The sequence below is a fragment of the Microdochium trichocladiopsis genome, assembly GCF_020744255.1.
Source record: "Microdochium trichocladiopsis strain MPI-CAGE-CH-0230 chromosome Unknown B0I36scaffold_11, whole genome shotgun sequence".
Taxonomy (NCBI): domain Eukaryota; kingdom Fungi; phylum Ascomycota; class Sordariomycetes; order Xylariales; family Microdochiaceae; genus Microdochium; species Microdochium trichocladiopsis.
In genome coordinates this window covers 1,568,802-1,596,094 of record NW_025763554.1, presented here as the reverse complement: position 1 = coordinate 1,596,094, position 27,293 = coordinate 1,568,802, and the positions used below count along the sequence as shown (strand labels likewise).

The following is a 27,293-nucleotide window of genomic DNA, read 5'->3' as shown; positions in this document are numbered from 1 at the left end:
CCTTCTCCTCATTCCCCTCCCCTCCCCTCCCCTCCTCCTCCGAAAGCCCATCCGCGGCCACACATGCAATTCGCTGCTGCGAGAACCCTCCCACCCCGTCCTCTCTCCACCACACCCTCCTTTCACCATGCCAAGCCTTATCTCTCTCCACGCCTTCCCCGCCTTCCGTAGGACGAACAGTGCTCGACTTTTTGGAATCTGATACGCCCCTCTCCTCTCACTCTCACTCTCACTCTCACTCTCCCTCCTCCATTACCAAATCTGTGAGAGGACATTGAAAAAAAAAGAGGATAACCTGCGCTAGGGGTCTGGTATATCGTAAGCAAGTGCCAGACATGTGTGGACTGGCGGCTTAGGGGATTGACCGGAAAGCTTATTTCTCCGCGCGCGCCAAGCCTACCCCAACCTTTTGACGTTCCTCCGGCCCATCCGACGCGCTGCTGCTGATGGGCTACTGATGAGATGCTTGGGCGGAAGTAAAAGCATGGGATTTTGGGGCTAGTTTCATTTTTGTTGTATGTTGCAGAGTTAGTGAGGCGAATTGTGAAACAACCACGGCAATTTGGTAGTAAGTTTGTCGCCGGACGGTGGCTTTCACTCGGGAAGCGAAACCTATCACTCTCCAACTGCGAGGGTGTTGTGTTTTGTGTTTTTGATTTTTTCAGAAGTATTATTACGGAAACACGCCACAGGCGGACGGCATCTCTTCATCGCAAGCCAGCTTCCCCTTACTGCGCAGCCCCGGCCCTGGCCGCCACAGCTCCATTACGAATGAAATTACAAGAGACGACTTGCCAGCCGGTCGACGACCGATCCTGCCGCACACAAAGCGTGGTAGACGTGGTGAAACATTTGCAAAAAGTGATCGTGTGGGTATATGATCTAGACAAGGAAATCAGGATTGGATCCGCGAAGCCAGTCGGGATGGACGGCTGAAATTTTTTCGCTTTGCCAGCGCGACTACACGAGCCATTGCGCACTCGGGCGAAAGGAGTTTGTATTCGCTGTTTTCTGTTGTGTAACAACGCTTAAACGGCAGTGTTGGCGCCGGTGGCAGTGTTGGTGCCGACGTTAGGACCGGGGCCCTCCGTGGCGTGGTGGCCACGGCCGTTCTTCTCGTGGGAAATGTTGCGCTGGCCGGGCTCGCGGATGTTGAGGCCGAGGTCGGCAACATCGATGTTGCGGTGAAGGAACAGCAGCAGGAACCCGAAGCCAGGCTTGGCCAGTACATCCAGAATGCCGTAGAAGATGGCCTCGGAGTCGGGGTGGATGACGTTGCCACCCTCGCACAAGCCCCAGGCAATGGGGTAGAGGAACCAGATGCCAATGAGCCAGACACCACCAAGGTTGTAGGCCTTCTTGGGGGCACCGCCAAGGGCGTTGGCATGGCGGCGGCCATCGATCAAGATCTCATAGACGACGAAGAAGAAGGCAGCAACGCCAAAGGTCCAGAAGCCCCACTTGTAAGTGGTTTGGGTAAGGGCACCAACGAGGCCAGTGACAACCATGACCTCGTCAGCGAAAATGGTGGCCAAAATAGTCGATGTTGGCATGCCGGCTGTGAGCATCAGGTCCAGCAGCAGAAGGGGAGTGGTGACGACCCAGTCAATGTAGCGGACGTAGAAGATTTCGCGAGTGCCGGCAGCGAACACTTGGGAGCTGTTAGGCCGGACAAACTCGGCCTGGATGGGAACCTGGCCCAGGTTGGAGCCCATCGCAAAGTAGGCTATGCAGGCGGTACAGGTGATGGCGGCGGTGATGTAGTGGAAGAGGCGGTCAGTCTGGCGCTTGGAGAAGGCCATGCCCATGAATGCAACAGTCGAGGCACCCATGATGGCACAGACAGTGAAGAGCCAGTCAGAGCCATGGTCGGTGATCTCAAGGTCGGCGTGCCGAAAAACGCCCGAGTTAACGGCGATGGCCTGATTTCCAGACATTTTGGCAACCTCGCGAAGGAAATTGTAGTGTTTCTTGGGGGGCTTTAGCTCTGTGTTGACAGCGTTGGGTATCAGGTCTGGTTGCGGATGTGGTGGAGGAGGCAGGAAAGGGATAACGTTTGGAGGTTGTGGTATTTGAATGATATTGGATGCCAGACGGGGACGCCCAGTCCCCTCACGCCATGTGTGCAAGAATGACTTCATCATGCTTCGTGAAAGGCCAGCACCGGCTTCGTCGGATGGCGTCGAGAATATCTTGATGACCAATTGACGTGTAAGGTCCGGAGAACAATCGGCACTAGGAGCTAGTCGCGTGATGCACCTCCTCGCCTTGTCACTGGCGATCGCCGCATGTGGTATGCCAGCCCAGCCGCACGAGCATTGCAAACTGCCGAGCGAGCCGTCCATCGCAAAGCCGTTGAAGTCGCATCGGACGACATCCCTGGCTAGTCGTGCCACGACAAGCTTTGACAAGCTTCGAGCTAAGCCCAGGACCAGTCGTATGACCTGAAAAGTCGCTATGTTGACGCACACCTTGCTGCACGTCGCGAGCAGAAGCCCGAGGCTATTGGTGATGGGTGCCGGTGCATCCCATTGGCGCCGAAGAGTTTCCAGCGCGCGATGACATCGAGATTCCGAGCCCGCATGCCCAGCGAGGTCATGGAGGAATTCCCTTCATGGCCCATACAGTCGACCCGTTCTCGACTGCAAGCCCCCCACCGTCATTACCACCCAAACTTCATTCACCAGCTGGGGACCCGGACGGAGTATTGGGCCCAGCTTTGTCGATACTCGTCGAGTCCGCACCACAGGGATTGCTCGCGCCCCTGGTCGCCGGAGCGGCCCCACTGGCCGGCGAGGAAAGTCGTGAATCATCAGGAGGCGCCGCGGGAGCGGAGCAGGTCTCCGAGCGGCAGGGCTGCGATGCGCGGTGAGCACGGGCTTTGACGTCGAGATTGAGGATTGCAGGCGGCGTCGATGGCGCCAAGCATTTGTCCGATCTGCAGGGCCTTGGAGCTAAGAGGGCGGCACTTGAGCAGTGGGCGATGATGTCGGCAGGGCTGGATGGGCCGGAGGGGGATGCTTGGGGCAGGCCTGACGTCAGCGCGTCATGGATGACTCGGCCCCGGCGCCGAGACATGATGGCCGCCGTCGCGAAGCGAAGCGCGACGACCGGCAGGAACGCGGCCGTCGTGCGGGTGGGTGCTCCAGCAGTCGGGTGGTGGTGCACACCAGTCAGGTTGACCACGATGATGCTGTGGCCTCAGGTTGTCGATGGATGTGTGTTTGATTCGGCAGGAGCGGATGCGTGCGTGCGCGCGCATGCTGGGTCGCTCCTCCCCCCGTGCGACGACGTGGCAGTGACATCAGCTGGAGAACTGGATTGAGGGCCCAGAGGTTCGTTTGCCTGCAGGGCGGGACGCAGGCGCCCACGTCTCGCCTGCGCAGTCTCAGGAACAAACCAAGTCGGCCCCAGGCGTAGCTTGGCCAAGACACTTCTTTGCATTTCGTCGTTGGCGGCTTCGTTGCGCGATGTAGCACCCCAGATTCCCGGCCGGACTTACACACCCCTGTCTGCCTGCCTCTGCTCCGTCATGTCCGCACCCCAGTCGTCGTCCTGTCGGCCAAGCAAAGTCCCCTGCACCCTCCGCGGCCTTCGCGCTCACAACTCGTGCTCCTTCTGTTCCTTCCACCCTTCCTTGCCTGGCGTCTTCCAAGAACCACGGCAGCTTGTTGCGCACTATTCTAGACGAGCCTGGCGCCTTGGCTCTTCTCTTGTCTCACTCTTCAACCTTTGTCTGCGCCGCCCAGAGCTTGCTCTCCTCACTTTTACAACCTTCTTCCCCTATTGCCCTCTGCGCAAACCGCCAGCAACGCCCTCCGCGACTCGTGCTTCCACTGCTCTCGCCCGCTGGCTCCTTGTCCGTTCTTCACCAAGCCACAGTCTGCGACAGCGGCCTCGCCCCGGTGCGCCAACGCAATTGTTTCCATCCAGCCCAAAACACCAGCGCCCGCCTTGTCTCGCAGAACCGTCTAAACAAGTTGGCAAACAGGAGAGCCACAAAAGCGCCCCCCCACAACTCAACGACGACGAAGAGACTGCTGCCCTGCAATTTGGGCCTGCCGCCACCGACGAACGTGGCCGACCGGCGGCGCATTCGCAAGCACCCTGGTGTCGCGGCCGCCTCGAAAGACCCGACCCCACAAACCCTGGCTCTGGCGAGTTGCCACAACCCAAACCAGCCTCCTCGTGGTTTGCCCTTCGGACCGCACAGCCAGTAGTTTGGCGTTCTGCCCCTGCGGCCAACACGCTCCGGCAGGCACATGGCGCCGCTGTCGTCTTGGCTCAAACCCCGCTCCCAGCAAGCGCAATGAACCGGCCAGCCGTCGACTCGCCGCTTCTCCATATCTGATCCCCAAGGTGGCCGACGTCTTAAATAGGCAGGCGCCCGGTCGATCTCTAGCTCCAATTCGGGGCGCCACATCGCAACCAACAGCCGACCTTTCCACCTAGATAACCTGATCAGAAGTCCCTTCTCTAAAATCGGGCGCATTCTCGACAGATTCCACTTTCTTGTCTGCCCCCCCTCACCAGCCGAGTGCGCACTCGCGCGCTTCTGGGTCCCCAGAACCCCTTTCGCCATGGCACAGATCACGAGGCGGCCCGATAACCCGTAAGTTGTTACCCCTAAATGCCGGTAGCGGGAGCACATTTCTGAGCATAAGTCACCACAGGTATCTCGCCGGCAATTTCGCCCCCGTCACACAAACTAGGGCTTTGACACCATGTTCGTATACCGGCACAATCCCAGCAGACCTCGCTGGTGGTCAGTATGTACGCAATGGCGGAAACCCGATTGAGAACAAGGACCTTGGCCGAGATGTGCATTGGTTCGACGGCGACGGCATGCTCTCTGGAGTGCTATTTCGGAGGACCGGCAAGACGGGCAAGGAAATCGTCCCGGAATTCGTTAACCAGTTCGTCCAGACCGATGTGTATCTCAACGCCACCGGTAATGCCAACCTCAAAAGACGCGTCGTTCCCAGCATAGCGACCTTGATTGGCGGCTCCTTCCTGGCCATCTGCTGGTCCATAGTCCGCGGATTCCTTCTCGCCTTCATCTCCAGACTGCCAGGCTCGCCATTTGTCATCAAGAAAATGAGCGTCGCCAATACAGCTGTCCTCTACCACGACGGCCGTGCTTTGGCGACGTGCGAGAGCGGCCCACCCATGCGCTTTCAGTTACCCAGTCTCGAGACCGTAGGATGGTTCAATGGTCGCAAAGCCGAGAACGAACCAACCACCACAAAAGAGAACGGTTTCGGTGGCGACGGAGTGCTGTCGTTTTTCAAGGAGTGGACCACAGGTCACCCAAAAGTCGACCCACTCACCAGGGAGTTCATCAGCTTCCACGCCACTACCATTGCGCCGTTCGTGGAATACTCTGTTATTCCGCCTGAGAATCCCTCTGCAGCAGATATCCCTCCACAGCCGAAGTTCAACCTGCCTGTACCCGGAATCAAGTCGCCCAAAATGATGCACGATTTTGGTGTTTCTCGTCAACACACCATCATAATGGATCTGCCCTTGTCCCTGAACCCGCTCAAGATGTTAGCGGGCCTGCCCATTGTTGCTTACGACAAGACCGAGAACTCGCGCTTTGGTGTATTTCCACGACACAGCCCAGAACAGGTCCAGTGGTTCGAGACGAATCCGTGCGTCATCTTCCACACTGCTAATGCCTGGGATGTCGAGTCAACGGATCCCAAGGAGGGCCCATCCGTGTGCCTCGTCGCTTGTCGGCACACGTCGGCGTCTATTGTGTACGAGACGGCAGCTCTGGAGATCAAGGAGACCGGTCCAATTCCCGACGACTTGTACGAGGACGAGCAAACGAGACTTTACTACTACCGCTTTGGCATGGAGCTCCCTGGTTCGAGCTCCAAGCCCGAGATTCGGAGTCAATGGGGACTCTCAGCAATTCCTTTTGAATTTCCCGTCCTATCACCAGAGCGTGAAATGCGAGAGGCACGCTACATCTACTGCTGCAGCTCAACACGATCATCGAGCTTCACCCCGGGCCTCGGAAAGGTGGTCAAGATCACCTGCCTTGCCAAGGTCGATGTTGGGACATTGATCAAGCGTGGCGAGGAGAACCCTCCTGAAGACGTCAGGGGTTGTGTCGACTGCAGACCCGTGGAGGAGGTTCTCCAGAGCACGGACCCAGAAGACCCGATCAAGCTCTTTTCTTTGCCCGACGGCTGGTACGCGCAAGAGGCTCGATTCGTCCCACGTGTCGGCGGCGTTTCCGAGGACGATGGCTGGCTGCTCACATACGTCTTTGACGAGTCACAGCTGCTTGCCAGCGGTGAGTGTGGTGAGAACGCGGTCAGCGAGCTCTGGATCATCGATGCCATCAGTATGAATGATGTCGTTGCCAAGATACAGCTGCCGCAACGTGTCCCCTACGGTCTGCACGGCGCGTGGTTTTCCGAGGAAGAAATCGCGGCACAGAGACCCGTTAGCGGATACCGCGGCGCCGACCCCAAGGACCAGGTCTTCGAGCATAACCGTGGACTCCTCTGGCACGTCCGAGACTACCTCGAGAAGGTGCTCGGTTGAGTACATAATATCCAATTGGCGCTCTGGACAGATTTCTCAGTGAGCCAAGTAAATACTTTTACCATGCGGGCGGTGGCATATTTTCCATTTCAGATCACATATTTGGCATATCACTTCTTTTCTCCTTATCATTTTTGTCACAGCGGAGCGGGATGTTGTTTGACCATTTTCATGCTTGAGGAGAACTGTCCTGGCACTAAAAGAGGAAAGAATATTGCAGGGGGAGTCCGCGCGGAGGACTGTGACAAGATACCCAGACGGGCGGCACATTGCTTTCACATTCTGCATGTACATCAGAGTTAATGAGGGAGGATAACAACGGTGGGAGTGGAAGTTCATCGCCACGAAAACTGTCTTTCACACAATATTCAAACGGCGAAAACTGGCATTGGTGACAACGCCGGGAACTACGTATCCATCTGTGACCTGTAATTGGAAGCAGGAATCCGTCTCGAGTCTTCTGGGGACAAAGGCCGGTGGAAAAGAGGGCTTGTCAAGTACCCTAGTTTTGCTCGCCCGAGTACGTGCGAATTGTCGGCGCCCTGTAAGACGGAAAGACCCTACGCACATGAACTACTACTTACCGGTGCTGCTGTCGCTGCTGCTGCTGCAGGTATGGCGGCGGAAGGCGGCAGAGGTGCTGCTGGCGTGGGTCCTTCAATTAGGTTCTTCCTGCATGGAATGCGTGTTCGTCTGTGTAGTGTGTGTGTGTGTGTGTGTATGTGCGTGCGCGCAAAGGGCCAGAGGCCAGAGAGTTTGCTGCGTCTGGCCGTAAGCGGGCGCCGCTGAGGCCGAACGGGGAAAGTCGGTCGGGTTGCTCGCTTTACAATATATGTGTGTGTGTGTGTTTGTATTCAGGGAGGGACGGGCCGGTCGGACGGGGAGTGAGTGAGTGAGTGAGTTGTGTGGAGTGGGAAGGGGAGGGAAGGGAATGCCAAGGCGGCGGAGGAAAAGCGTTCAACCCACACTGCACCACACCAACAAGCAGCGGACAAGACGCTCGCTCGCATACTTGACCAAACCGACAATACACATACTTTTCATTATTCGCGATTTCATCGAGTCGGGAAACTCGGTGCCCCATCGTCCAAATACCATGTTTCGTACTTTTTTGAAACCCTTCCTTCTCTTCGCGCTGCCGGAAAGGAACCGCAGCGGGAATTGAGTGGAGTGCAGTTTGTACGCTAGCGTGCGTAGGCGGAACTTCGGAGGACGTTGGGCCGCGCCGCGGGGCTTCCCGGGCGTTTTTCTCTTTGGCAATGCTGGTTGCTCTGTTCCCTCCTCCCTTTGATACCCTGCTTTCCTGCTGGTCAGTTGTTATGCGTTTTGCATGTCACTTGTGCCGATTGACTCTCTGATGTCGAGCTGGTCAAAGGCCCTTGTGTGAGAGATGCTGTGGTTGTTGCCGCACATGAACTGCTCGTCGTTCGTGTCTTGCTTGGGGGCCAAGTTCGGCAACCTTTGGTGTGGAGGCTGGCCTGACGTTTTTGGAGAACCCGCAACTCTTGCCCAGTAAGGAAAACAGACGATTTCGCCCGACAAGAAGAACCAAAAAAATTGGCGATGATGACTAACAACATCTCTTGACGGTCTATGTCCATCTGGGTGTTCCGGGCCAGGTGACCGTACCACATTACAGCCAATAGCCGTGCGAACTGTCAAAATACCCATTTGGGACTGGATGCGCAGCTGCCAACAACGTGCAATGCCATACTTGCGCGTGGAGAAACGTGCTCGGTCCACGTGAGATGTCGAACATGTCCTGGGCGCGCAACCCATGCGCGACCGTGCCGACTCCGGACCGGACGAGCGCTGCGCATTGCGGGCTGTTGCATCTGTTATGTGCTGCTTACGCAGCAATTGATCATGGCTATGCCACCAGAACCCAGCCAGGCATGTTGCGAAGTACCACCTACATGCGATAATATGCGTCGTCGGTATGCATGCGTGTTCGTGGAGGGAAGAACGATAAGACCGGGGCTGGTTGATTTTCGGGCCACTTTGTCTCCATCGTGGATGATATGCGTGACGAGTTCGAAGCCATGTCTCACTCTGTCCTGCCTGGCACGCTGCGCAAGGCTCAACAAACGTGGCTCTCCTGCCTTCACAATTGACCAGTCTCGCAGCTGTGGCCACTGCTCGAGACAAGCTCCCTGTCGAATCCCTGGGAGCTGTGCGGCACCCAACGGCGACGACGAATAGGCGCAAGGCTGACCTGCATGCTTCCCCGCCTGACAAGCCCTTGTGCTCGTCCTCAAACAAGACGTTCGACGAGGCGGCTGCTTCTTCGCTTCCTCAAGTTTGTGCAGCCATTGGTAGTGAATATCTTCGACGAATCAAAGAGGGGTTGGCAGGATGGCGTGGCGTGGCGTGGCATGCCCCTGCCAGACCACCAGGGCGAGAGCTGTTTGCCGCATCGTGGCAAGTACTCGACAACCTCTTGCCTGCCGGATGCTGGTCGCGGCAGGCTCTGCTCGCATGGGCCGCAACAGGGGACTGTTAGCGGCAAGGGTTCATGTTTGCGGTCATTCCTGCACGTCGTGTTGCGTGCCCGCAAAGCGTCATGGGGTCGAGCAATGACAAGGAGCCGATTCATGCCCAAACGAGAAAATGCTGTGGTACAACACAAGTGGGCGGGTCGGAGACGTTTGGCCGGCTGAGATATTATTGTCAAGCATCGGGAAAGGGCCTGTCGTGCCGATCGTCGTCGGCCACTGCCGGAGGTGCATGTCTGTTTTGTTCTTCCTCACCCAGCGTTTGCATAAGAGAAACAACATCTCCCAGGCCGCCGTGAGTCCAGGACAGTTCGGATGAGAACCAAGCCTGCGAGGGCGGAATTTATAGGATGCCGTGCCCACCAGCTTCCTGTGCCTCGGGGTGTACAACCAAGTGCGATCGTGCTGTTCCAGGCGTCATCTGAAGCAGTGCTACAGTAGGAGGGCCTCTTTGGTCGCTTATGGTGTGATGAGGTTTTGCTCAGTGATTTTCTGAACGGGCCCATCGGATGATACCGCGGCAGTTCCCGAGCCCGGCCAACGGCCCGGCGACTTCGACCACCGGATTGGCTGTCACATCGTGCATATGGCTGAATGTGACTGATATCTCCGGGGGCCTGCCTGCATCTGAGGGGATCAAGGGAATGCGCATTGGTCTGCTGCTGCAGTCATGTTGCGCTGCACAACGAGGTCAACAGAGTGCATCGCATACCGAATCGGCTTGCAACCCGTGACTCGAGACGCCCTGGATGTGTAGCTTGCGGGGCCGCTCCGTGGCTTTGCGACTGAACCGTGAGCTCGAGCGTCTCATGGCTGAACACCTGCCGGCATGTGCCAGACTGATTGCAATTGACGGAGGAGAATAGAACGTGGCTGGGATCGATCTGGTGGTGGGTGTAATAACGGCCAGGGCAGTGGGTATTTCGTCTCGCACTACCTACTGTACTAGGCCGACCGGGGACGGAGCGGCATCCGCGTAGCGTAGTGGACCACCTCCAGTGATGAGCCCGATAGGCTTGACGGCCTCCACTGACGTGCAGAGCGTTTTGTGCCGCGAAGGGGCCAGAATGCCCGCCGAAGTGGACTAGAAGCCGCACCTCGGCCAAGGATACCCGGCCGTGGTGGGCCGTTGCTCAGGGCGCATGGCGCTGTCGTTCCGAGCGCTAGGTCGAGTATGGCAGGCGGCTCGACTCGAGCACAGCTCGCAAGCGGTGACTTGAAGGTTGCCAAGAGCCGCGGCTGGATGGTGGCGGCATGGGAGCACTGTCAGTGTCAATTTCGGCGTCTCAGCTGCTGTACAGAGTGTGTATGTAGACTTGGTCGGCTGGCGGTCTGCTGGCTTCCTTGTCAACAGGAAGCACGAGGATTCGAGGAGAGGAGGACGCCACGGTTGGCTGCGGGTGGGTCCGCCACGTTGTTCGGGAGATGCATGGATGGCTGCGTATCCAGGGAGGAGAACCCTGCGCATCTCAGGGTATCGTGCAGAATGCCTGCCTCTGATATAGTGGCCGATGGACTGCCATGTGCGCAGGCAGGCTCACACAAGGGACCCACCCCGCCTGCATCGTCAGGATCGCGAAACTCGATGCACACGGGACGGGGCTTCCTGCGCGGGACGCGGGGTCGGTTGACGTGAGAGGCACTGGACCTGCCATGGCCTCTGCGCCATGGAGCGTACCAGAGGGATTCGGCCGGGCAGAGTCGCAAGGGATGCAAGACAAAGGAAGCGATGGGGGAAGACGGCGGCAGCTGTGCGACGACGACGACGAGTTGATGGAGGATGCAAATGGGCAGGCAGGCTGGCAGGCAGGCGTGGTCGTGGAGCGAGGATGATGCTGGCAGGCGGCGTGGCTTCCCTGTGGTTGAAATTTAAGAACCGCCTTGCGCACCCGCCCGGCTAGCGGTGCTTCCCCGTGCAAGTGGCCCCCGCCGGCACCACTAGCTCACTAAAATAGACTGCCCGTCCCGCGTCTGCCAGCTCGTGTGATCCTCGAAACGTCACCTTCGTTCTTCAGTCCAACGAACCGACCGCGCCCTCGCCGTCCCTGGACCTGCGCCCTCTCGGCCACCTTGCCGCCGCCGCCGGCTGCCATCCCAGTCACATCTGCCGGAAAGCCTCTGTGAACATGGCCTCCTCAACCGCAGCTGCCATCGTCCCCGAAGACCCTGCGGTCCCTGCTCCTCCTCCACAGGCTTCCTCGCCGCCCACGGACGCACCGACGACAGAGGGCCAGCCTGGTGCGAGCCAACCTCCGCCGCCCACGCCTCCCCCCGCCTCGGCAGGCATCTTGCCTGCGTCTCATTGGCAGCAGCGCGCCGTACGTGCTCACGTCTCCTCGCGGATTGGTGCTGAATCACGGGACCCAGCCTGATCGACTAACACATTTCCCACCCGAGGCTGTAGGACGAAGAGGAAGAATTTGAAAACGACTCTGCCTACGCCGAGTCTATTGTCAGCTCAACAGCCTCGCTTTCCGCCAGCATTCTCGAGTACCGCACTTTGCATGGCCGTACATACCACAGCGAGCTCGGCGAGGGCCAGTCATGGTTCGTTTGTTACACCCTTCGTCACACAACAGCAAGACTGACTCGGCTCAAGGAACCCAAATGATGCTCAGCACGACGAGGCAATGGACATCCTGTAGGTCATCACCGTGATTGGTGTCCGGGCAAGGGTACGGTCCGTGGTGAGACTCCCCTGCTGACCAAGGCTTGTACGGCAGCCACCACATGTCAACACTGATGCAAGACGGAAAGCTATACCTGGCTGACCTGGGGGACAATATTGGGGTTCGTCCATCCGCCTAACACCTGGCATTGCCAACGCGCCTATTGATTCGTTGTTACAGAAAGTACTCGATGTCGGTTGCGGAACAGGTATGTGTCCCTCGCAAGCCCCCGATATTGGCGCACACAGCAGCTGACTGGTCCACACAGGCATATGGGCAATGTGAGCAACGAACCCCATTACATGATGCTCTGCGAGCTTGAGATGACGTCTTGTAGTGATTTTGCAGACCAACATCCTGAGGCCGAAGTTATCGGCCTGGACATCTCGCCACAACAGCCACACTGGATTCCTGTCAATCTGAAATTCGAGGTAGACGACATCACGCAGCCGTGGACCTATCCCGAGAACACATTCGACTACATCCACCTGCGCTGGCTGGTGGGCTCGATAGGCGACTGGACCGCTCTCTACAAGGAGATCTTCAAGGCCCTCAAGTCAGGCGGCATATTTGAGCACAAAGAGTCATCCTGCGTGATTCAGAGCGACGACGCAACCGTAGGCCCGGATACTGCGCTTGCGCAATGGGGTAAGGTGTTTTTGCAAGCTGGCACGAAATTCAACCGCACGTTCGCCGTGCACGAGGAGGGCATTCAAGTGAAGGCGATGGAGGCTGCGGGATTCGTAGATGTCCAGGTTACCGAATTCAAGGTAAGAGTGTCGCGATGGCGCCCTTGACGTATGGGCTGCAACTGATTTTTTACAGGTGCCGATTGGTGCTTGGCCTCTTGACAAGAAGATGAAGACTGTCGGCAAGTATGCACAGCTGGCTCTCCAGAGAGATGTTGAAGGTAGGATATGGTTCCGCTCCCAACATATGCCAGGTGCAGTACTGACAAGTTGGCAGGCTTCGTCACCTTCATGTGGAGCTCTGTGATGGGTTGGTCCAAGGAAGAGATTGCAGTGTACGCTGCGCACCTGCGAAAAGAGCTCAAGTCCGGCAAATTCAACGCTTACTATCCCATGAGGGTTGTCATCGGCAGGAAACCTTGAGCTACGGCACTAGGCTATGCTAGCCTTGCCAGTGGTGCCGCATGCCGCGGAATTGTCACTTTTGCTGCTTTCGTATGACTACACGATGACTTGGTCCAGCGTATGAGCAAGCTACTTCACCAGTTCCAAGGTTGTTTCTAGATACCAAAAGATCAGGATGGGGTCCTCTCGGGCTCGGCACAAATAAGAAAGATTATTAAACATTATCAGGAACAGTGATTGTTGCTTTGTATCTGGGCTAGTGTGACTTCTATGGTCTGACACACGTGCGATAGGTGAAAGACGTCGAGAGCTTAGCAAAAAGTCTGTGCAAGCCATGATATTCTGCATGCCGGGTGCTTCGATTGAGCACTGGCACAAGATCGCGGCATGTGAGCTACGTCAAAGTCCTAGTTCACTTGTTGTTCCAAGTGTCGGAACGGGACCCAGCAATCGAATCCCTGCTGTCAATGCAGACAAAAGTCGCAGGCCGCGTCGGCCATGAAACGTCGATAAGCAACCAGCCAACGTCTTCCGACACTTGGCAATGGCACTTGACAGTCGCGCGCCGCGAGGCAACATTCCCTCGCCACTACGAAAACACCGCTTCTCGTGAGTTCATCAAGCCTGAAAGGCATTTCATGATTCTCTCTCCCCTTTTTGCCCTCTGCTTGTTTGAGCCTCGGACGCGGGGAATGGTGGAGGTGCGACGGATCCCCCGCGTTCACAGGATCATGATGACGATGGGCTGTGTTCTCGCGATCCTGGCTGAAAACTTGTGTGCCTGCCGAGGAGGGTGCTGAAGGAGCAAGCCTGGAATCACATTCTTGAGCGGCACCATGCTATCCCATCTTGCCACGGTGCTCCGTCATGCTTCTCGCACAGGACGCGGTCGTACTGATTCTTGTGATTCCGCATGTTCACATGGTCTGGGGCCTAAGGCGTACGGGCTGGAGATGCTCTTGTGAACCTCCGGATGGAGGTAATGACGGTATTGTTGCCAAAAGAGGGACGTGATTCGGTCCTACTTGCAAGCGGTTCTTTTGAACGGACCATGGTGTTGATGACAAACCTTCGGAGTTGATGAAACCATCGAGAAGTCGCCGATATCGCTGTTGTTCCGCGCAAGTCAGTGGACTTTGAAAAGACGTGGCAGAAAATCATTAGTCGAGAAGTCTGTGCAGGCGAGCGGCAACAGCATGGTGGCTTGCTTGGGCTCGCCATACAGGCTCGTGTGAAAGTCTGCCTCGGAAGTTAAAAAGAAACAGGAATTAAGCACCCGATAATCACGTGAGGGGGCGGCAGTAATACGTCATCAGAAATGGCATTGCATTTGGTGGGGACTGATCACACCACTCTCGGAGGCACACATGTCTCGTTCAAGTGTGGCAGACAGGAACACAAGGTCCGGCCGCATGGTAGGGAATGAGGGGGGATGAGGAGGGTCTCGAATGGCTTACTGAGATATGCCGCAGCTAGTCTCGGTGTGCACACTGGTTGTGAGGCTGCCGATTCGTCCAACTTGAGTTTTGTTTCTCTCTAGGCTGGAGAACACGAGATGGATGGGAGGTCTGGCTTGGCCATGTGGTTCGATACTCGGAAAATACACAGCACTGGGTCTCCCGTGGCCCAGGAGTGTGGTCCGTGTAGCATGGCACCTAGCTAGGGCCTTTGTGGTGGCTGGACCTCGTTTTGGGGGAATCCAAAAATAGCAAAGAATCCGGGGTTGCAGGGATGGGCTGGGGCGCCGATCCGGGGTCAGCCTAGGCCGACAGCCGGACAGCCACAGGCTGGTGGAAGCTGGCGGCGCTGCACTTAGGCTTAAGGGCAATTGGCCTTGGGCTGTGCTGTACGACGTGCACAGTTCACGGAGAAAATCGAACAGGCGGAGCTTGCCAAGGGCGCGGAAAGGCTCTCAGGTTCTGCAGATCGGCCTTGCTGACAATGCAGGCAGGCGCACGTCGCGTTCCATCCGACGACAAAGCCCAAGTTGCACGAGATCTCACCTTTCGCGGCTGAGCATAATGTGCATGGAATTGCCACTTCGGACACATAATGATTGCCGCACGGACAAAGTCGGGGCATCTCCAAGGACTGTTGATGTAGGAAGGGCTGAAGGGTGACGCAGATGGCCGGAGAACCGCCGCATCCCTTACGCCCGCCGAGGCTACTGCAGGACATGTCGTGTTAGCCTAGGCCGTTGACAGCCGTAGCTGATGGAACGTTGCCAGTCCGTCCTAGCCGGCCACTTCGCTCATACCGGCACTAGCGGCCGCCTCTGACGACTGCGACCGGTGAAAGCCGCTCTACTAAGCCTTGCTGAGCTAAGTCTGCTCGAATATTGCTCTTGTGCTCAGCCATGAGGGCTCAGCCATGTAGGTCGAAGGCCAAGGCAGTATAGGGCTGAAACAAACACACGAGGCTCGTATGTGCTTGCATCTCCGAGAAACCGCAGCTGAATATGCTCCAAGGACTGCAGCCTCTGTAGACAGACACGGCCAATCCATCAATGCTATCAAGCATCTGTCTCGAGTATAAGAAGCACACTTCATCCCCTTGGTCAATGAACACAATTCAGTCCCAGCATCAGCACCAGCATCAGCATCAGCATCAGCACCAATACCCCAACCGCCTCTCCTCAACACCACTTCTCACTCATCACACCAGACCCATCTCTCCACCATCAAAATGAAGTTCTTCGCCGTCCTCGCCTTGGCCACTGCCGCCATCGCCGCTCCCAGCGATGTCACCTTGAACGCTCGCCACCCTCAATGCACGCCTCCCCAGTACGCCTGCAAGCCTGATGCCTCGGGCTGGCTCGTCTGCAACGTTGACGGGACTTGGCTGGTAAGCAACACCATATGCACCGTTCTTGAATCGCACGAACAACAGTACAGGAATGCTGACGGAGATTGCCGGATATCCAGAACGGCGGCGTGTGCCCCCTGAAGACCACCTGCAAGCCCATCAACAACCTGCCGTACTGCGTCTAAGCGCAGGTTATCCGGGCTGGACGTACTCGACCACGCCTAAACTTCGGCCTACTGCAATCGGTGCCCTTCAACAAAGTTCGGAGCATAATGGACAATAGGCACTTTCTGGACGCACTTCCACAATAGCATGTTTCAACTGCGCGCATAGACTTCTTCTTCTACATAGCATGCCCAGCATAGCATTGCACTCCTTTGGTAGTAAATATAATGGTGACCAGACATTGGTGCCAGAGATGCCTCTTCACCAAGTGAGAATTGCTCCTGAGTAGGATTACAGAATGACACTCAACCAGATCTCCGTTTTGACACAATTTAAGATACGCACGCACGACCGGGTTGACACCCCTGCAAATTGCCAAGAGTTCCACGCTGTGCTGCCTAAAAGCCCCCGCAGCCCCAGCTGTGAGTTGCGTGACTACGTACCCAAGATTTCTTTCCCGGCTCATGACTTGCCCAAGAAAGCCAACAATCCCCTCCCAGCGCCATGCCTCATCTAAAACACCCATATGAGCACAATGCATGCGTGCAGACCCTTGCTTCATCTTTTCCGGCCACACCCTGCCGCCCACGGTCCAGATCCGTGTCGGGAGGGCCCCGCCAGACACCTCAATGGCCTAGTCACGACCAGCGGCGCACGGGCTCTGCAGCAGAAATCACCGCCGACACGCTCATGGCCGATTCAAGGATCGTAGATTCAGTGGGTGTAGCTCTTGCCAGCGTGACATACTCGAGGGTGTTTAGTCTTGTTGGAGCAGAAGTTGGCCTTGATCCGCCACTATGGCTGTGCGACCCGTGCAAGGCACTCGTGCAGAGTCCGCCTCCGCCTATTCACCAGAATGATGTATTAAGTGCGGTAGGTGCTACGCCACCAGAGAGCTACTGGCGTCTTCATCATGCAAACCTCTTTCAGCTTGTCGACTGTTGCTTTGGCTGGGAACCATCCATACCTCGACGCTACTGCCAACTATGCCAGGTCATCTGGCGAGGTATACGCCGCCAGCTCGCAGGCCGAAGGGCTGAAACTACAGAAGGGAGATCTCGCTGCAATCCGTCGCGCGACCCATTGCATGACTGGCTCGGATCGCCTTCGTACCTCAATTGCCATGTTGGACTCAGGACAGCACGAGTCTTTACCCGCAACGGATGCGACCTGAACTTCAACATACCGCTTCCACCTCCGTCTCGATACGGGGAAAGGTGGTTCTCATTGCTCGTGAGGCCGAGTAAGTCGCGTCCATAACAAGGAAGTCACGGCCTGATACCCAAACTCTGGTTATAATGTGTCCTCTGGAATGATAGACTGACCTTGAGAGGAAGCCCATCGGCCACGTAGCGAAAGCTTGTTGTCTAGCTATACGGGCTCGGCGCAAGTATTCAAGCAGATTCGAGACTGGATAGATACGTGCCACGAGAACCATCATCTGTGCCAAGACGAGAGCCATCCTTTCGAGGATCAGCCTACGCGGCTGATTCAAGTTGATAGAGCGACAAATCAAGTGCGACTCATCGACACTATGTTGTGCGCTGGGCTTTCGATAAGTGGTGTGGTCACGGGCACCACCGTGGAGAAACCCGACATGGCAGAAGACAGCGCCGAAGTCAAAGCATATGGGCGAGCCTCGCAGGCGTTGCCCTACGTAGCCCTGAGTTATCGATGGGGCATTGTCTCCTCTTCTTCACGATTGCTTCTGACCGCAAACACTGAGCGATCCCTTAGAGCTGGAGTCAGTATGGCTGACCTACCTCGCACAATACAGGATGCCTGCGCCGCCGTCCTCGGCCTTGGCTATCAATACTTGTGGGTCGACCGTTTGTGTATATTTCAGGACTCAAGCGAAGACTGGAACCGCGAAGCCACGCGGATGGCACAGGTCTACAAGCATGCAGTGCTTGTCCTCGCGGCTAGCTGCGCCGTGGACGAGGACGCTCCACTCTTTCGAAATCGAGGGCCAGCTGGGGGTGGTGTCCAGCCTTTATGGCTGTGCTCGATACCCCTCGCGCTGGATATATGGCCCACTAAGAAAGGGCACTCTGCCGAAATGATGGGCGAGTTTAGACCTCAGAAACAACGAAGAGAACAGGATGGATACAGCATCGACAGCCACCATGCAAATGAAGACGACCCCCTGAACGGCAAGCTTGGTCATCTTGCCTCTCGCGGGTGGGCTTACCAGGAGCGTGTCCTTGCGAAACGCATAGCACACTTCAGCAGCGAGGAGATACACTGGGAGTGCCACACGCTCGAGCAGAGCGAGTCAAATTCGAACAGGCAGACATACGGGCTCGAACGCCCAACGGTGGACATGCTGGATCCCAACGTCCATTGGGACATGCACTACAACTGGTGCAGTCTTGTCACACCGTACAGCAGCCGCAAGCTGACCTTCCCCAAAGATCGGCTGCCAGCCTTGTCGGGACTGGCAAAGGAGACCAAAGACGCCGTGCGACAGGACGTCCCAGCAGAGGCATACTACGCTGGACTTTGGAGGTCGACATTTATAGCCGACCTCTGTTGGGGAACCTCCTTCAACGAACCAAGAGGGCCCCTCGACGTGTACACTGCCCCGTCGTGGTCCTGGGCAAGCCACGGAGGGCGAGTCGGATGGTCCATAGTCGCCACCGCCCGAGCTGATGTCTACCCACTGGTATCATTGCAGGACGTCAATTTGCAGCACCCTGGAGGTGATGTTTACGGTGTGGTTGATGACGGCTGGGTGATCCTACGAGGCCATTGCCTGCCAGTGTCAATTGGCCTGGCTGGGCCAGGTTCCCCGTCCCTGGGGTCTCCAGCAAGGATATCAGCCCAGGGTCGTCATGGGGGCATCTCGGCCTTCGCGATGGCTGTCAACGGTGCGGTAGAGCTAGAGGCTCTGAGTAAAAGAGCACAAGCAGGGTCACTGGATGTTCAGTGTTTGCCAGTCTGCAAGGGCGACGACAAGCGCCAAGAGTTTGAATGTTGGTGCCTGCTCCTGGCACCGCGGGGGGCCCTCAAGTACAATCGCGTAGAGGATAGGACTCTGAAGTCCCCATCTGTGGCATCTACGGTCGAATATGAGCGAGTAGGGTGGATAGGGTTCCAGGTCACTGATAAAAAAGGGTGGGATAATTGGCTGGCCGGACATCCAAGAGAGGATGTCGTCATTTGGTGAAGCATGATTCTTCATTCCGTTAGAATCCGGGGCCCTGGACACGACAAGGGGTGCGGTATGAATACATTGAGGCCCCCTCGAGAACCGAGCCAGTCTTGCGAGATGACGCCAAGGTATTTTGACTCAGGAGTACTCTCAATATATATTCTCTTGGGTACCAACTGCGAGGTCAAGAGGCTGGAGATTATCCCCTCCCATCGAGTGCCACTCACAAACACCGCATTCCCTGTTCATCAGCTCCCAATCCTCAAACTCTCCGGCGGCCCCAGTGCAGAAGTCTTGTAGCCTCCCAGATCCAGCACGATCTTCTGCAGCACGACGCCCGGTTCGAGCAGCCACACGCGCAGCTCGTGTTCCCCAACCGCCACGCCGCCGCCACCACCACCACCACCACCAAGCTGATTAATCGAGGTCCAGCCGTTCTCCACCACCGCTTTCGACCACGGCGCAGACTCCTTGTACGGCGGGATAGTCGACACGGGCTTGACGGTTACCGGCGCCGCGCCGTCGAGTGAGTACGCAAACGCGATGGGCCTGGTCGGGTCGTGGTTGTGCGAGGGCCCTAGGCTGACGATCAGCCGGGCGGCGCTGTTGTTGGCCGGGCTCGAGAAGGTGTAGAACGAGTACATGAGGGCGGGGCCGTCGCTCGTGGCGCTGCTGCTGGCCATGGTCGCGGGCCAGGGCTTCACGCCGGACAGGGTGCGGCCGTAGTGCGGGATCTCGACGTAGGATATCCCGCTCTTGCTCTCGGCGGCGGAGAAGTGGCCCGCCTCGAAGGAGACGACGCCCTGGGACTCGAGGAACCCCGAGAATGCGGGCGGGGGTGCCTGCTGCGCAGCTGGCTTGACGAGCGGGAGGAGCAGTGTTGCTGATGATCCGTCGGTACCTGAGACGAGGAGCGAGGCTGTCGACGAGCCGGCCGGGGCGGACTCCCAGTTAACGCTGATGACGCTGCGTATGTCTGCGGAGCTGGACAGGGTGCCGTTGCTGTTGGAGACGGTGATGTAGGTCTCGTTGGCGGAGATGGTGTAGTCGACTGTGCCTTGCCGCCGGGCGAAGATGTCTACGTATCGCGACTGGGAGGCCGGCATGTACGGATCCATGGGCAGAAGAGTCAGAGTCGCGCTCCTGGGGTAGCTGGCGGTGCTGCCTTGTATCGCGAGCCCCAATGTAAAATTGTCGGTTGGTTCGGGTACTGTCTGGACTGGCGGCATGACGTTTGCGTTGTTGACGGGGTCGCTCCACGTCGTGTAGCCCAGGTGCACCTGGTTGACAATCTTGTCCCACTTCCCGCCCTTGAGGGCGTGGAACCTGGCTGTGATGGCTGCGTCCTGGGCGAAGAGGTTCTTGACATCTTGGGCCAGCGCATTGGTGCTCAGACGACCCTGTTGGTAATACAGTGCGTTCTGGGCGGCCTTGGTGTACAGCTCCACGACGGTCTTGCCCGCCAGGACTGGGTGGTATACAAGCTCAAAGTACGGAGTCTGCGACTCCACGTCCAGGGCGTCGTAGATGGCGCTGGTCTTCAACAGGAGATCCTCCCACCGAGCCAGATTCTGCTCGGCCTCGTCGTAGTTTGTGGTGCTGAACGCAAAGGGGAGGTCGCTGAGGAGCTCGTACTTCCGTCGCCCGCCCACGAGCATGCTGTACTCGTTGAGGATCTCGGTCGTCGTCTCGGCGACCTCGCTGTTGAATTGCTGAGCCGTCCAGCGCTTGAGCCACGCTGTCGTAGCCTCGGGGGTGGTGTGGCGCGTCATGTCGTAGGCCATGTCCATAAAGTGCGCCAGAGGGACTTCCTGTCAATGTACATTTTCCCAGTTAGTGCCGATTTCAGCATGCACTGCATGTCTGTGCCAGCATGAACACAGCGAGACGGCCTTACCAGATTCTTGATGTCTCCAACATTCGCGATCCAGATCTGATGGGCGTTCTTGCTATACGCCAGATGCATCTGCTCCCACGTCTTGACGAGCTGGACGGTGTTGATCCACTTGTAGCTGCGCGGAGCACCGACATAATCAAAGTGGTAGTAGACGCCAGCGCCGGCAGGGCGATCTGTCTCGTTCGCGATCGGGACGCGGATAAGGTTGCCCGAGTTGTCGTCTGTCCAGAGAAGAGTCACGGTATCGGGGACCTTCATCCCGCTGGCATAGTACTCGCTGACTTCCTGTATCGTGTAGTAACATGTTAGTAATCTGTATCACATGCAACCATTACAACCAGTAGGTTTGATCACGTACCTTGTACAGGACCCAAGTTTGTGGGATTTCCGAGGCCGTCTTCTCGAGGCCAGTCGTCAACAGACCCTGCTGCACAGAAATGAGGTCCTCGAGCTGCGGCGCCGTCAGCGTGGGCGACGCAACGTCGCCCGACCCTCTCATCCCCACAGTCCACATGGTGTCCCAGTTCTTTGCGCGAGTGATGCCATCCTGGAAGAACTTGATGATGTTGTTCCTGTTTGAGCCCCAATCCCATCCGCCCGATACAAAGTTCTTCTGCTCTGTCTCGGATCTGGCCATGGGCTCGTGGTGGCTTGTGCCCATGATCACGCCATAGTCGTGTGCGAGCTGCCCGTTTTTGGCGTCGTCCACGTAGAACGACTTGCCCCACATTGCCGGCCACAGGTAATTGCCCTTGAGCCGCAGGCACAGCTCGAGGACGAGCTTGTAGAACTCGCTGTTAAACTTGGGGCCGTAGTTGGCGGCGACCCAGCCCGAGAGCGCGGGCGATTCGTCGTTGATGAAGAAACCGCGGTACTTGACCGATGGCGGGCCCTGGGTCTTGGAGGTGTCGGGCGCTACCCAGACTCCCGTCTTGGTCTTGACCGTGACATCGGCCCAGAAGTGCCAAGGAGACACGCCCATCTGTTCAGAGAGATCGTAGAGGCCGTAGATGGTGCCCCGCCGGTCGCTGCCGGCAATGACGAGTGCCCACTCCAGCCCGGCGGACGCATTCCGAATGACCTGAGTGGTGTACGACTCCCATTTGCCTTTGACGGCGGAGACGTCCAGGGCGCCACTCGACACCAGGCCATCGATGAGCGCGGAATGGCCAATGGTCCCTGCAATGATGACGGCGCCGTTTTCACTGCGGCTCGTGGTGGAGTTGGAACCCCTCTCGACTATAGTGACGGTGCCGTTCGCGCCGAGGACGCGGCCAAAGTCGACTGCAAGGTCGCGGGCGGTGCGTTCGACGCCGACGACTTCATTCTGCGCGATCCATATAGCCGGTGCTTGGGAGGAGTCTGCTAGTTTGTAGTTGCTGTCGCCTGCCTCGAAGAGCAGCTGGCCGCGAACCGTGCGTCCCAACGCCAGAGCCGTGGCGTAGAGACTGAAAAGTCTCATCTCCGCGGTAGTTTCTTCGCAAGAAGTTGTCACATATGCTTCAGTTATCAGGCAAAGTTACCTGAGCGGCGGGAGCGCATTGGAGTTCTCAGTGTCGTATTTAGTATCCCCCACGATTATCCGTCGTCAGATGTCCGGCTGTCCGATCAGCCGCTTGTCCATTTCCCTCGAAGCTGGATTTAGCCGAATGTTTCCCCACACTGCCGCGCATTGTTCAATATGTTCTGTGGTTTTCGCACCAATACGGAGCAGCGGATCGGCCCAAATGGGAAGCTCGGAGGACGATCCGGCCTTGGGTCGCGATGCAGGGTAACATCGAGTCAGTGACGACGGCTAATTAGAAAGATCGTGTTCCTGGCTGGCGTTGACTTCAGCCGATGGAACTAGCCTGATGAAGCAAGCCTCGACAACGGCATTTGCATTGGAGACCAGACCCTGGCCAGGGGGAGACTGCGGGGACAGCGGGGGCCCATGGGGTAAGACGAAGGCAGTTTAGCCCGGCTGGGACAAGGGCGGCCAGAGAGGTGCTTGAGATGGCTCTATAGCATTAACCGCGCCGTGGTACTGTCGTGCGCCTGCTGCTCCAGCGAAGTGAGCGTCGATTGTTGTCCAAGGTTCACTGTTCGTAGTTATCGTCACCGAGCCGGAGGAAAATGATGGAGTCAAGAGAAGGTTTTCACGTTTCACGTCACATATGATAATAAATTATGTTGCGGGGCGCGTTTGGAGAAGCTCAAATTACCCTGAAAACGATTTCCCGAGACTTGGGACGTTGGTCGATGAGCTGTGCATGCCAAGTTTGACAACTTGCAATTTTCTGGTGCCCTAACATGGTGGAATGGGCGGGCATGAGTGTCAGCGCCCGTCTCGTCCTACAAACGCTGGTATGTAGGCAAGCGGGTGGCTGTGGCTTTGGAGCATGCCAGAGAACACATTCTTGTCAATGTCCGGCACCTGCGACCTCCATAAAGGTCACTGAATATTTGTGTGATTAGAACGGTCTAGACTTTGACCACCGCCGTGGTTCTATTAATAGCAGTGCTCGACATTGATAAGCTTGACAGGGAGCTGAGCTGGGCAAACCCCTCTTGCTGCTGTGCACAATAGCTGATCTTGGTGAGACTAGGCTCCTGCCCAAAGACTTGGCCAATGTGAGAATCGTAGCCTGGGCGGGATGGAGGCTGTCTGACCTGTACCGGCTGCCCGACGACATCAAGCTGAGGCCGGCGACTCCAAATCTCCCTGGGCTCGTTGAGCTCTTGTTCTGGTCCGTTGCAAAATGGGCAACGTCACCTCAACGAGCAGAATTGGCACGTCCACAGCCGAGTCCATCGAGAAGAACCAGCGTCGACCCGAGGAATTCGATGCCTGCCATCGCGTGCTCCGCACGCCCGAGCTGCTCGAGCAAATCCTCCTCGCCCTCTCGCAGCGTGACATCCTCGTCACCGCGCAGCGTGTCTGCCTGGCATGGCTCAGCCAAATCTCGACCAGCCCATCCATCAGACGCTACTTGTTCCTCGTGCCCGATCACACCCGGTCCAGGAACGAGGCGCAAGACCGGGTTCACAGCAGACTGCTCCTCGACTACTTTCCCGAGCTTATTATACACGAGCTGCCGGGCACCAAGGAGGCCATGGCCGCGAGCCCGAGGCTCCGCGCTCTGGACCCGGCCCTCGAGATCCATTTTGCTAACCGCATCAACGACCCTGACGCGTCCTGGCAGGCGATGCACGTCGCGCAGCCGCCAGTGATGCGCATCGCCCTGTTCGACCTCTTGCGCCACGGCCCAGTCAACCGCCCTCGGGCCATGAGCGCCAGGTTCCTCGAGTTCCAGGACTACCCCTGGGGCATGCGCATGGAGGACTTATACTTCGCAGCCATGCTGCGGCTACGGCCGGACATGGTGACCATGGCAGGGCAGGAGGAGGACCCAGACGGCCCTGTCCACCACCCGCAGCAGCCGCAGCCCCGTGCCAAGGGCTGCTCACTGTCGTGCGTGCCCGAGCACATACTCTTCATGTTCCTGCACTTTCAGAGCGCGGATGATCACGACTGGCACAGTGGCAGGGACGACATGAGCGACGAGGTGATGAGGATCGCGAGGGGCGTGGACGCCGTGTTTATGTTTGACGTCGGTGACGTCGCGGGTACGCATTTTGATCTTGCGCTGGGTGGGCGGCCGGGAAGGCAGGAGCGTCTTATTGCCCAGGCTATTACGTATCCGATGTATCGTAGGTAGGACGTTGATGTGTTAACGTCTGCATCCTTCCATGGATCTAGTGTCATAGAGGATGAGGCCATGTAGAAAGCGACCTGAGAGAAGGGTAGATTTAAGTTTACCACCGGCCTAATGATTTGGGGCACAAGTAAGCTGATGATTTGTTTCACTCGCAATGTTTGGAAGATATCCGACCAAGAGGATAGAGGCACTTATAATGGAGGAAGAAGTCCAGTCTATTTCCGCATGATATATAGGGCAGTTGAGGATCCTTGCATTGATGCAGTGATTTACAGCTGTGGCACCACGAGAGGTTGTTGTGTGAGTTGCAGGATTAGAGTACATCTTTGTTTGGTTATTGCTTCATGGTCAGCCAATAAGACGACTACACCATGAACGTGGCCAAATGTTCCCGAGCTGGATCCAGCTCCCAATCCACCACCTTCAGTTCCTCGTCCTCCTCCATCTTCGTCTTAACAAGTCTCTCCATGGCGACCCTCTCCTTGTCCGTAAGAAGCTCTAGCCTCTTTTTATGATCACAATCCTCATTGGGCCCAAAGAAGAGCGGATCGATGAACTTCCAGAACAAATGGTCGAACAGCCACGAATTACGCATACACAAGCCGTGAATCCAGAGCTTCTTCTCCCAGCTCTCCTGCATGTACTGCGATAAGGGTTTCTCCTGACTGCGGCGAGCCTCAACTTGCGGTTGAGATTGCAGCCCCTCAGCCGGCGTAGCATGGCTCATGCTCATTGCACTCATGGCGGCGGTGACGTCTGTGTCTATTGCATCTTTTGATTCGCGCTCCTCCTCGTGGCGGGCCTCGCACCGCCGCAGGGTTCGCAGGAATGTCTGCAGCCGGGGCTCATATGCCGCGATGAAAGCCTCTATGCCACCCTCCCAGTGATGAGGCTGTCGTATAAGCAGCCACCACGGCGGATCGCGTGCGAACTGAGCGGGCGCAGCGTACGCGAACTCCCAGTCTATCACGGCGACTATTTTGAAGTGCTCGTCGAGGAGCACGTTGTTTGGGCGCAAGTCTTCGGAGAAGAGCTTGAACGGGGGGCCGTCTTCGTCACCACCGCGCTGGGCAATAGCACCGCGACCTTGCGGACCACGTCCTGGTGAGGCGTCGTTATGGTTGGATGGAGCGGAGAGTTTGCCGGAGGCGGCGAGCCGGCGGAACAGTTGCCGCGCGATGTACTTGTCCCGGGCGTCATCTTCGTCCTTGACGAGGTAGTTACGCTGGAAGACGAGCTGGAGCATGTGCATGTCGGCCATGTCGGAGTACCACTCTTCTGCGCGTGCGTACGTGTTGGATGGCAGAAGGCCCTGCGGAGCAGAGGTCCATTCCGTGATACGATTAATGTTTTGTATCAATGGCCGGCCTGTGACCGACGCCGAGCCTCCCCCGGGAGAGTTTCTCTCGGTGATCAAATCGTCAAGAACAAGAGAGCCAATTCGAGGGAAGTCGAGGCTGTACAGCTGTAGGAGGATCCCCGCCATCTGTTCATACAACGACTCGAGTTTCTCTTCGCTTATGTTGGGATCAAGAGTCTGCTTTGCTTCCGGTTCACCACAGGGGTCGTTGAGCGCGTCGCCCAAGTCCATGTGGTGATGAACCCACTCCATGATGATGAACGGTCCATTGCCTGCGGGGTTCTCTTTGGCTGTGCCGAACCCATAGACCTCGGGAATGGGTATGGTCGTATTCGCGCGGATATACTTCATTAGGGCGACCTCGTATAGCAGCTTTTCTTCGGGGTAGTGGGAGTAGTGTTGTAGTGGGACGCGTAGCGCGGCGGTCGTGCCGTCCTTGTACCTGAGCCGATACACGAGATTATAACTGCCCCCTCGTGGGGTGACCAGCTCCTCAGGGTCGCCAGGGTGATACTTGAGAATCAGCCTGCCGACGGCTTGATGGACGTCGTTGTTCGCCATAGAATTCAGCCACGCCTCTTTCTTTGCCTCGTTCGCCTCCCACAATTCGTAGTCTGGTTTTGCGAAGAAAGCCCTCTCCTTGGGTGGCATGATGTCAAAGCCGGGTCGCGCCTCCGTCGAGTGGGTATTTGAAGGAACGATGTTTCAAATGGCAAGCTTGGGAAGATGGTGTGTGAATGGTGAAGGAGAGTGGCTAGTATGACCCTCACTGGGAACTTCAGAGATAAATGACTCAAGAAGGAGGCAGTATGTAGCGATAGCACGCTCGAAACCATGGATCCCAGATCGGACAAAGGTGTGTGAGGGATCCTCGATGGTTAACGCGTGTCCGTTGTTGCAAAGAGGGGCATGGCTTTGCCGTGTTCCAACCAACAAGTTGGCCATTGGGCGGCGGTGAGAATGTATGCCGTGCGTGCCTCGCCCAATCCGCCCCGCACGCTCTTTGACTTCATTCAGCCTGGGATGTGTTCTGCAATCCGACAGGATCATGTGATCTTCCCAATCGTCTCAATGAGCCCAACAGGGACGCGTCTGCTGCAGAATGTTGAGGAATAGCCATAGCAGGTCTTTTGCTTTGGGTGTTGGTGTGGTTGATGCCTGCTATCGTTTCCCTGTTTTCAACATCACTTATGGGTCGACGCTCTCTGGCTTTCCGTTCTGTATCGAGCGTTTCTTAGTTTTTTACCTGTTGTTTCGTTCCTGAGCGATGGCTCTGTGGAGATGGAGACGGCTTTCTTCCGGGCCTCTGGCCCGCAGTCGTTTTGACACTCAGCGTCCAATTCATCGGGGAATGCTGCGTTCACGGGCTGATGGACGGCAAAGGCAACAAGG

The 27,293-nt window shown here is 57.1% G+C and overlaps 9 protein-coding genes across 9 annotated transcripts; 5 read left to right on the top strand and 4 right to left on the bottom strand.

The window, feature by feature from the left end:
• Positions 1 to 1,028: 1,028 nt before the first annotated feature.
• On the bottom strand, positions 1,029 to 1,937 carry B0I36DRAFT_253783 (FDD123 protein; the record flags this gene model as incomplete). The annotated part of the gene is made up of 1 exon (XM_046150778.1): positions 1,029 to 1,937. One exon carries the CDS (start codon positions 1,935 to 1,937, stop codon positions 1,029 to 1,031), a length of 909 nt encoding a protein of 302 aa, XP_046006743.1.
• A 2,643-nt stretch (positions 1,938 to 4,580) lies between these two features.
• Positions 4,581 to 6,561, top strand: B0I36DRAFT_354751 (carotenoid oxygenase; the record flags this gene model as incomplete). Its single annotated transcript, XM_046157343.1, has 2 exons — positions 4,581 to 4,612; positions 4,674 to 6,561. 2 exons carry the CDS (start codon positions 4,581 to 4,583, stop codon positions 6,559 to 6,561), a joined length of 1,920 nt encoding a protein of 639 aa, XP_046006742.1.
• A 2,716-nt stretch (positions 6,562 to 9,277) lies between these two features.
• B0I36DRAFT_336024 (uncharacterized protein) lies at positions 9,278 to 9,882 on the bottom strand. Its single transcript, XM_046155560.1, has one exon. It carries the CDS (start codon positions 9,560 to 9,562, stop codon positions 9,308 to 9,310), a length of 255 nt encoding a protein of 84 aa, XP_046006741.1. The 5' UTR covers positions 9,563 to 9,882; the 3' UTR covers positions 9,278 to 9,307.
• Positions 9,883 to 10,981: 1,099 nt separating this feature from the next.
• B0I36DRAFT_336020 (S-adenosyl-L-methionine-dependent methyltransferase) lies at positions 10,982 to 13,038 on the top strand. The gene is made up of 9 exons (XM_046155559.1): positions 10,982 to 11,374; positions 11,461 to 11,603; positions 11,656 to 11,697; positions 11,780 to 11,846; positions 11,906 to 11,933; positions 11,994 to 12,006; positions 12,063 to 12,495; positions 12,551 to 12,635; positions 12,692 to 13,038. Exons 1-9 carry the CDS (start codon positions 11,183 to 11,185, stop codon positions 12,835 to 12,837), a joined length of 1,149 nt encoding a protein of 382 aa, XP_046006740.1. The 5' UTR covers positions 10,982 to 11,182; the 3' UTR covers positions 12,838 to 13,038.
• A 2,142-nt stretch (positions 13,039 to 15,180) lies between these two features.
• On the top strand, positions 15,181 to 16,169 carry B0I36DRAFT_336013 (uncharacterized protein). Its single transcript, XM_046155558.1, has 2 exons — positions 15,181 to 15,663; positions 15,744 to 16,169. The coding sequence occupies exons 1-2, from the start codon at positions 15,505 to 15,507 to the stop codon at positions 15,807 to 15,809; spliced, it is 225 nt and encodes a 74-aa protein (XP_046006739.1). The 5' UTR covers positions 15,181 to 15,504; the 3' UTR covers positions 15,810 to 16,169.
• Positions 16,170 to 16,253: 84 nt separating this feature from the next.
• B0I36DRAFT_336011 (heterokaryon incompatibility protein-domain-containing protein) lies at positions 16,254 to 19,354 on the top strand. The gene is made up of 2 exons (XM_046155557.1): positions 16,254 to 17,032; positions 17,127 to 19,354. The coding sequence occupies exons 1-2, from the start codon at positions 16,294 to 16,296 to the stop codon at positions 18,956 to 18,958; spliced, it is 2,571 nt and encodes an 856-aa protein (XP_046006738.1). The 5' UTR covers positions 16,254 to 16,293; the 3' UTR covers positions 18,959 to 19,354.
• Positions 19,192 to 23,152, bottom strand: B0I36DRAFT_377655 (uncharacterized protein; the record flags this gene model as incomplete). The annotated part of the gene is made up of 4 exons (XM_046160581.1): positions 19,192 to 20,754; positions 20,841 to 21,125; positions 21,199 to 22,242; positions 23,045 to 23,152. 4 exons carry the CDS (start codon positions 23,150 to 23,152, stop codon positions 19,192 to 19,194), a joined length of 3,000 nt encoding a protein of 999 aa, XP_046006737.1.
• Positions 23,153 to 23,581: 429 nt separating this feature from the next.
• B0I36DRAFT_388671 (uncharacterized protein) lies at positions 23,582 to 24,649 on the top strand (the record flags this gene model as incomplete). Its single annotated transcript, XM_046161265.1, has 1 exon — positions 23,582 to 24,649. The coding sequence occupies one exon, from the start codon at positions 23,582 to 23,584 to the stop codon at positions 24,539 to 24,541; it is 960 nt and encodes a 319-aa protein (XP_046006736.1). The 3' UTR covers positions 24,542 to 24,649.
• Positions 24,650 to 24,776: 127 nt separating this feature from the next.
• Positions 24,777 to 26,683, bottom strand: B0I36DRAFT_298092 (phosphotransferase family protein). The gene is made up of 3 exons (XM_046151940.1): positions 25,637 to 26,683; positions 25,296 to 25,591; positions 24,777 to 25,199 (listed from the first exon to the last, which is right to left on the bottom strand). The coding sequence occupies exons 1-3, from the start codon at positions 26,550 to 26,552 to the stop codon at positions 24,906 to 24,908; spliced, it is 1,506 nt and encodes a 501-aa protein (XP_046006735.1). The 5' UTR covers positions 26,553 to 26,683; the 3' UTR covers positions 24,777 to 24,905.
• Positions 26,684 to 27,293: the final 610 nt, after the last annotated feature.

Excerpts from the sequence above, each read along its gene's own strand:
- B0I36DRAFT_336013 (XM_046155558.1), top strand. The coding sequence starts at position 15,505 with ATGAAGTTCTTCGCCGTCCTCGCCTTGGCCACTGCCGCCATCGCCGCT. Across the intron at positions 15,664-15,743 it reads ACGTTGACGGGACTTGGCTG|AACGGCGGCGTGTGCCCCCT; the intron begins GTAAGCAACACC and ends CCGGATATCCAG.
- B0I36DRAFT_336024 (XM_046155560.1), bottom strand. The coding sequence starts at position 9,562 with ATGGGCCCGTTCAGAAAATCACTGAGCAAAACCTCATCACACCATAAG.
- B0I36DRAFT_298092 (XM_046151940.1), bottom strand. The coding sequence starts at position 26,552 with ATGCCACCCAAGGAGAGGGCTTTCTTCGCAAAACCAGACTACGAATTG. Across the intron at positions 25,592-25,636 it reads CGACGCCTCACCAGGACGTG|ACGGCCCCCCGTTCAAGCTC; the intron begins GTCCGCAAGGTC and ends GTGGTGACGAAG. Across the intron at positions 25,200-25,295 it reads AAGATGCAATAGACACAGAC|AAACCCTTATCGCAGTACAT; the intron begins GTCACCGCCGCC and ends CGCAGTCAGGAG.
- B0I36DRAFT_336020 (XM_046155559.1), top strand. The coding sequence starts at position 11,183 with ATGGCCTCCTCAACCGCAGCTGCCATCGTCCCCGAAGACCCTGCGGTC. Across the intron at positions 11,847-11,905 it reads ACCTGGGGGACAATATTGGG|AAAGTACTCGATGTCGGTTG; the intron begins GTTCGTCCATCC and ends TCGTTGTTACAG. Across the intron at positions 12,636-12,691 it reads TCTCCAGAGAGATGTTGAAG|GCTTCGTCACCTTCATGTGG; the intron begins GTAGGATATGGT and ends ACAAGTTGGCAG.
- B0I36DRAFT_336011 (XM_046155557.1), top strand. The coding sequence starts at position 16,294 with ATGCCTCATCTAAAACACCCATATGAGCACAATGCATGCGTGCAGACC. Across the intron at positions 17,033-17,126 it reads CTCATTGCTCGTGAGGCCGA|CCCATCGGCCACGTAGCGAA; the intron begins GTAAGTCGCGTC and ends CTTGAGAGGAAG.